This window comes from Staurois parvus, unplaced genomic scaffold (assembly GCF_062004578.1).
Source record: "Staurois parvus isolate SC_StPar_1 unplaced genomic scaffold, SC_StPar_1.0 ptg002892l, whole genome shotgun sequence".
Taxonomy (NCBI): Eukaryota; Metazoa; Chordata; class Amphibia; order Anura; family Ranidae; genus Staurois; species Staurois parvus.
The window spans coordinates 41105-48622 of NW_028320688.1; the positions used below are offsets into that span (position 1 = coordinate 41105).

The 7518-nt window shown below is 54.6% G+C and overlaps 1 protein-coding gene across 1 annotated transcript; it reads right to left on the reverse strand.

Annotated features, from left to right (window-relative positions):
* Positions 1–716: 716 nt before the first annotated feature.
* Positions 717–7518, reverse strand: LOC149428957 (adenine phosphoribosyltransferase-like). The gene is made up of 5 exons (XM_089666902.1): positions 7364–7518; positions 6800–6903; positions 5478–5611; positions 4143–4221; positions 717–2993 (listed from the first exon to the last, which is right to left on the reverse strand). The coding sequence occupies exons 1-5, from the start codon at positions 7444–7446 to the stop codon at positions 2851–2853; spliced, it is 543 nt and encodes a 180-aa protein (XP_089523028.1). The 5' UTR covers positions 7447–7518; the 3' UTR covers positions 717–2850.

A 7518-nucleotide genomic window follows, 5' to 3' on the forward strand; every position in this document is an offset into this window, starting at 1 on the left:
TTTTTTTTAATGATTGAACTGGATGGACTTTTGACTTTTTTCAACCAGACTATGTAACGTGTGACAGGGCTGTGTAAATCTTCAGGACTGGATGGACAGAAATACAAATAATTTGGTAGATTGATCAGCCATTTTCCTGTATTTCAGCTACAAGCTAAACAATGGAAATGCAGTACATCTGTGTGACATGTTCATTTCCCAGCAGCTTTGTCTGCCCCACCGGACTTCTCCCTGCTGGACTACAGAACCTCCCCCCACTATATGATGATCAGGGACGGTGCTCTGCAGTCCAGCAGGACAACAGTGATACGGGTTAGCGTGCGATAGATTTCCATTGTGTGCAACGCAGAGTATGATGTCATGTGGCTCATCTCAGGCCTCTGCTGTACGGCGTTCCCCTCGTCTTCCCCCAGGATCTCAGGGAAGAGTTGTTTTGTAACAGAAGAGCAGAATATGAAACTTGGAGCCCACAAACGTTTGTTACCCTGTAGAGCCCAGGAGCATGATGGGAAATTACCTTGTTAGCCCACAACCAAGTTTGTTACAGGATATCACCACTAGGGGCCAACAATACGACTGTAAAGGGCCCCAATGGGTTGGGAGAGAAGGGGGGGGGGGGGTCTATCTTGACTCAAATTCCAACCTATAGGTAGTTCTGAAATGGTCCCGTTAGTTCTGAAATGGTTCCTATGGATTCTGGATGATGGAGCCACAAATATCGATGAAGGATTTATTGTCTCCAGTCTTACATTCATGGACATCATTGGATACAATAAGAAAACTTCAAGTAATAGAGAACAAAGTTGAATCTTCTCCAGCCAGTGTAAGGCTCACACCGCCCTGCGGGAGGCGCTCCATTCCTCCATTGATTGGCCGCCTGCTCTGGACAGGCTCATACAATAGCTCGCATGATTGGTTGACACTTCATAGAATGCGGGATTTGGGATGTAATGCACAGAAGTGAGGATTTCCCAGAACAGAATGAACATAAAACGGTCCCCAGACCCGGAGACGAGTCGGTAGCAGCACTTCTGAGCCGTGTATTGTGAGCTCCAATTACTGAACGGTGCCGGTTACCTGTACTGATTGCCCAAAAATACTGTCTGCCTGGCTGCAATTATTTGAGTACAAATCTAGTTCACGGCTTTTGGCTGGAATCAGATCTCCAAGTTGTAGTTTGTTTGGTCCAAACGATTTCCTTCATCAGGACCTGCAGCTTCGGCTCCGTACAATACATGGCGCCGTGGTGTGGCAGCGGGATGGGGATTCCCTCTGCAGGCTCAGCCATTCACAAGAAGCTTCACATTTTATGACTAAATACAAGACCTCCTCTGATTGGCTGAGGTGGAGGTTGTGATGTCACCCACCTGCCAATCAGAGGAAGCCTTGTATTCAGAGATCTGTTAAATGGGAACTGCCACACAGATTGAATTTGAACGATTCCTGCAGACGTTCGATCATTTTATAGTACATATCGGGCATTTTCTGGTGGAGTCTGCAATGCTCAGGTGACCTTCATCCCAGCCTAAACTTGTCCCCTCCCCCTCGTCACACCCATGCCGACTAACCTGTGCCAGGTAGATGTGTATACTTACCTATTTTCAGGTCGCTCCACTCATGGGAGCCGGTTTCCCTGTATCAGTCAGCAGCAGCTGCAGGGGAGAGGAGGGAGCACTGACACCAGATTGGCTACAGGAGCCAACAGGTGATTCTCAGCCATTGTTGGCGCTCCCTCCTCTCCCCTGCAGCCACTGTTGGCTGACACAGAGGATCATGTAACCAGACCAGAGGTGCCTGAAGACAGGCGAGTTTATCTTTCATACACAGGTTAGTCAGCAGAGGTGTTAGGAGGGGGAGGGGACAGTTTCAAGAATAGTTCAGGTCATCCCAAAATTCGACTGTATTAATAGGCCGATGTTTACAAGGAAGAGAGCCAGAGGTCAGCACCTGATACATTCTTCTTGGGCCCCTCCCAGGCAGCAGATACTCGACTCACCTTTCCTTCTCTCACCACTGGTCACACCGGTCCTTCCAGGGCCCAGGGAGACGCCGGGGTCCTTCCAGGGCCCAGGGAGACGCCGGGGTCCTTCCAGGGCCCAGGGAGACGCCGGGGTCCTTCCAGGGCCCAGGGAGACGCCGGGGTCCTTCCAGGGCCCAGGGAGCATGCAACTCATTCACCTTTTTCATAACACTGGGGATTGGCCCTTGCGGTCACATGGGGGTGGAGACTGGAACAACTCGGAGGGTTTTAGGCCCGACACATGAACAGCGTATGGAGAAGGAAAGGAGAGTAAATGGTGATTTAATTGACTCCAATAGATTGTCAAAGCGAGATTTGCCGCATGTCTAGCAGCCATGACTCAACGCAGCACTGGGGACTTAAGCAGGCAATCTCCATCACATGGGGATGTGGAGGAAACCTTTAACTCCGAGACAGCTCCGCCCACAATAACTGGGACTTCTAGGGAGTGGAGGGTGGACAAGGTGGTGCAGGAGAAGGAATGAATGGGGGAGGGGTTGCCATAGGCATGGTTTGTAGTGGGATATGTAAAGTTCAAATCTGTTGCATCAGCTGACTTTGAGCCGTCGTACAAAAGATCGCTCACAGCTGAAGAGACCACAGACCGCTTGCCACGGGAACCAGATCCCTCCGTCTCGATATTTGCCTTGCCATACATGCGGGGGATGGTGGCAGAGATATCCCGATGCATCGTCATCATTTCCCTTCAGATTATTTTCACGCATAAGAATCAGTAATACTGAAGTTCCCATTTCCGGCTTCCATCATATACCCAGCCGTGTATGAGGCGGTCAGGTCCTCGTAGTTCCGGGACCCCCAGCAGTCCCTCCTCAGTCATACTGGATCAGGGAGTGGACTCGGTGTGGTTGGAGCTTCTCTGCGCCTCTCAAGGATTTCAGCTCAATCAGCACCAAACAGCTCAGGATCTCGGCGTGTTTCCGTTGCAGGAGGTCACATGCGGCTTTCATGGTTCCTGCAAAGAATTAAATGTTTTCAGTCATTCACATTATTCGTCATCGAAGGGGAGAGGAGGCACAAATGAGCCGTACAGCTTCAGGGACATAGAGGCCTTATGTCCACACTGTGCACCTGCTGGATTCCGGGGAATCTCCATTGTTCTTCCAGTCCTGAACTTCCGGGGAGATCCGTGAATGGAAGAGAGTCAGAATATGGACAGGATTCCTCCATTCACAGATCACAGCACTGAAAGGACTTGGAAGAAGGGAGGAGTGCGGGGGAAGAGGATGGGGGGGGGGGGGGAGGGGTACCTTCATGTACCTATACAAAACTACAAACTACTCACTGAAACAAAACCTTAACAACAAAAAAATTCTGAAATCAAGCCCTTCCCCCAGTCGCCGCCAACAGTCACCTGACATGGCGCTATTTTACTTACTGTCCTTAGAATGGCAGTGATGGCCCAGGTGTAGCCTAATGCTTTTATAACAGCTTTCCACTTCAAACATCTCAGAGCAGCCGGGAGAACGTTCAGATTCACATACACCGTCCCTGCGCCCCTCAGCCACCCCGCTCCGTCCCTGCGCCCCTCAGCCACCCCACCCCTGCGCCCCGCCCCTTCCCTGCACCCCTCAGCCACCCCGCTCCGTCCCTGCGCCCCTCAGCCACCCCACCCCTGCGCCCCGCCCCTTCCCTGCACCCCTCAGCCAGCCCGCTCCGTCCCTGCACCCCTCAGCCAGCCCGCTCCGTCCCTGCGCCCCTCAGCCAGCCCGCTCCGTCCCTGCGCCCCTCAGCCAGCCCGTTCCCGCCTGCACCCCTCATCCAGCACTCTACGCCTGCGCCCCTCATCCAGTCCGTTCCCGCCTGCACCCCTCATCCAGCCCGTTCCCGCCTGCACCCCTCATCCAGCACTCTCCGCCTGCACTCCTCATCCAGCCCTCTCCGCCTGCACTCCCCATCCAGCACTCTCTGCCAGCACTCCCCAGGCACCCCGTCCCCGCCTGCACTCCCCAGGCACCCCGTCCCCGCCTGCACTCCCCAGGCACCCCATCCCCGCCTGCACTCCCCAGGCACCCCGTCCCCGCCTGCACTCCCCAGGCACCCCGTCCCCGCCTGCACTCCCCATCCAGCACATGATCAGTAGAGCTCAGAGCAAGTTCCGTACCTCCTGTAGCCAGCAGATCATCAATGATGACAACTTTCTGTCCCGGATCCACAGCATCCGACTGAATTTCAATCTCTGCCTGAAGAAAGATCGAACAATTTATTGTGGCAAACCATCGCAGGCTCAGGGAAGATTTTGTGTTTATAACAGCAGACAAAATAAAAAATGCAGAAATATGAAAAGTAAAATCGAATATTTTAAATGTAGCACTTCCAGCCAGCGGATGGCGAGCCGCAAACACAAAGCACCACATTTCATTCATAGAAAGAGAACAGCAAGAGAGATCAGACTACACACCAATCTGTCCAATCCACCGCGGGGATCCATACACATGATATACACTACCAGGTGACATATATATATTCTGTATACACAAAGTATATACTGTAGAGATTTTAGTACAGATCATCCGATGAGCTGACTGCAGAGTGGGAGGTTTGCAGATTGTCAGCTCCCAGGATCAGGGCCTCCTCACCCTCTTGTATTGTTCTGTATTGTCTCCCGTTATATTGTACAGCGCTGAGCAAACTGTTGGCGCCATAAATCCTGTATAGTACTAAAGGGAAGGGCAGTGCTGGACCCCCCCGGGGGGGGGGGGGGGGGGTTTGGTCATCTACTGATATCAGAGTAGTTGGCCATAAACTCTGCAGTTTCCTCAGTTTGTAGCTGAATGAATCGGAGACGGAAGAGTTCAACTTTCAGATATCAATGTATTTCAATATAAAGCGCGGTCCCGGGAGGACGTCATATTACAATAGGCCAGGTGGGAAGGGGTTAAAGACGACTGATGAAGGACAATTGTTTTCAGCTCTGCGACAGTCTAATGATACAAAGACATTCCTACCTGTAAATTGTAGATACATCTCATGAAACGCCGATATATTACCGTCACATACAGGATACGGGACATCTGTCTGTACTGCCCGGGGTGGGGGAATGGGGGATGGGGGAAGGGGGGATGGGGGATGGGTGGGGATTTCTCCACGTCTATGATAGGATATATAAGATGTATTCATACAACTTTCAGGCTGTATTTTTATACCCGTGATGAAGGGATCAATTCCTGGCCCCCGAAACATGTCTCTGTGAAAGTCTTTTATCTGAACATATATAGGTACAGATTTCTGATTGGTTACCTCCCAGTGTGACTCTTCCATCTCAGATTCATACAAGTTGGGGGGGAGGGGAGGGGATGAGGGGGGTAAGGTGTAATTAAAAATTAAACACAATAAGAAGGTAAAAACTCCATCTGATCATCAGTTGTATCATGTTGTTCCAGAATTTGCCTTCTAAGCAGCACCTATAGGGGGCGCTCCATTCCAAACTGATACACACCTTTCCATACTCCAGGGTGTAGGACACGGACTCGGTGGGTCCAGGAAGTTTTCCCTTTTTCCGAATCAATACGAAGCCAATTCCCAGTCTCTGTGCCAAGACCGGACCAAACAGGAAACCACGAGAGTCCAGACCTGGAGGAAAACGAGGTGACGTCCTCAGACTCCGCCCACTACAAACCCACCATCGTCATCTAAATGAGAGGCTGCAGCCGCGGTAGAGGAGAGGGTCGGAGGCCGCGGTAGAGGAGAGGGTCGGAGGCCGCGGTAGAGGAGAGGGTCGGAGGCCGCGGTACAGGAGAGGGTCGGAGGCCGCGGTAGAGGAGAGGGTCGGAGGCCGCGGTACAGGAGAGGGTCGGAGGCCGCGGTACAGGAGAGGGTCAGAGGCCGCGGTACAGGAGAGGGTCAGAGGCCGCGGTACAGGAGAGGGTCAGAGGCCGCGGTACAGGAGAGGGTCAGAGGCCGCGGTACAGGAGAGGGTCAGAGGCCGCGGTACAGGAGAGGGTCAGAGGCCGCGGTACAGGAGAGGGTCAGAGGCCGCGGTACAGGAGAGGGTCAGAGGCCGCGGTACAGGAGAGGGTCAGAGGCCGCGGTACAGGAGAGGGTCAGAGGCCGCGGTACAGGAGAGGGTCAGAGGCCGCGGTACAGGAGAGGGTCAGAGGCCGCGGTACAGGAGAGGGTCAGAGGCCGCGGTACAGGAGAGGGTCAGAGGCCGCGGTACAGGAGAGGGTCAGAGGCCGCGGTAGAGGAGAGGGTCAGAGGCCGCGGTACAGGAGAGGGTCAGAGGACGCGGTACAGGAGAGGGTCAGAGGCCGCGGTAGAGGAGAGGGTCAGAGGCCGCGGTACAGGAGAGGGTCAGAGGACGCGGTACAGGAGAGGGTCAGAGGCCGCGGTACAGGAGAGGGTCAGAGGCCGCGGTACAGGAGAGGGTCAGAGGCCGCACGCGCCTTGTAGGAGGCGGTCAGAGGCAGCACGCGTGTTGTAGGAGACGGTCAGAGGCGGCACGCGTGTTGTAGGAGACGGTCAGAGGCGGCACGCGTGTTGTAGGAGACGGTCAGAGGCGGCACGCGTGTTGTAGGACGCGGTCAGAGGCAGCACGCGTGTTGTAGGAGTTGCAGACCGGAGACAGATTACATGAGAGGGATAGAAATCACGGCTATAACAGGGCAGTAGGGAACAGTCTAGTATCTGCAGGGGCCCCGAGGGCCACACAAAAAGGACCCAAAGGCTGCAGGTTGGTGCTCTAACCAATTGGGTGTAATTGGGAGGGTCAAAGCTCCTCCCACCTTCTGTGTTCAGCCAATACCCAGTCGGCTCTCTTACCGGCGATCACATCCACCTGGGGGAAGTTCCTCTGTAAGTGGCTCTCAAACAGATCGATGGCGGAGCGCAGAGCCTCGGGGTCCTTCAGGATCGGAGTGATGTCTCTGCAGAGGACAGGAACTGCATTACCGGCCAATCCCATCAAGGGGGGGGGGGTCCTGATACTGTGGGAGGGGGCTCCTCTGACATGGGGGGGCTCCTGATGCTGGGGGGGAAAGGGGGCTCCTCTGACATGGGGGGGCTCCTGATACTAGGGGAAAAGGGGGGATCCTGATACTGGGGGGGCTCCTGATGCTGGGGGGGAAAGGGGGCTCCTCTGACATGGGGGGCTCCTATGACATGGGGGGGCTCCTGATACTAGGGGAAAAGGGGGGATCCTGATACTGGGGGGGGCTCCTGATGCTGGGGGGGAAAGGGGGCTCCTCTGACATGGGGGGGCTCCTATGACATGGGGGGGGCTCCTGATACTAGGGGAAAAGGGGGGATCCTGATACTGGGGGGGCTCCTGATGCTGGGGGGAGGGCTCTCTGACCTGGGGGGATGGGGATCTCTGACTCGCCTCACCGGAAGGTGACCCCGGGGGAGGGGTAGTCGGGGAATTCTCGCACCGATCGGTACAGCACCGCCTGCCTCTCCTCATCGTTCATGGTCGTCACGTGGCGTCCCGTCCTCTAGAAGGACCGGAGGTGATGTCAGCGCGGAAACCGGAAATAGGCGGG

Bases quoted from the DNA above. Each gene is read 5' to 3' on its own strand.
- LOC149428957 (XM_089666902.1), bottom strand. From the start codon at position 7,446: ATGAACGATGAGGAGAGGCAGGCGGTGCTGTACCGATCGGTGCGAGAA. The intron at 6,904-7,363 runs GTGAGGCGAGTC...TGTCCTCTGCAG, and splicing joins TCCCCCGGGGTCACCTTCCG to AGACATCACTCCGATCCTGA. The intron at 2,994-4,142 runs GTACGGAACTTG...AATTCTTTGCAG, and splicing joins TGATCTGCTGGCTACAGGAG to GAACCATGAAAGCCGCATGT.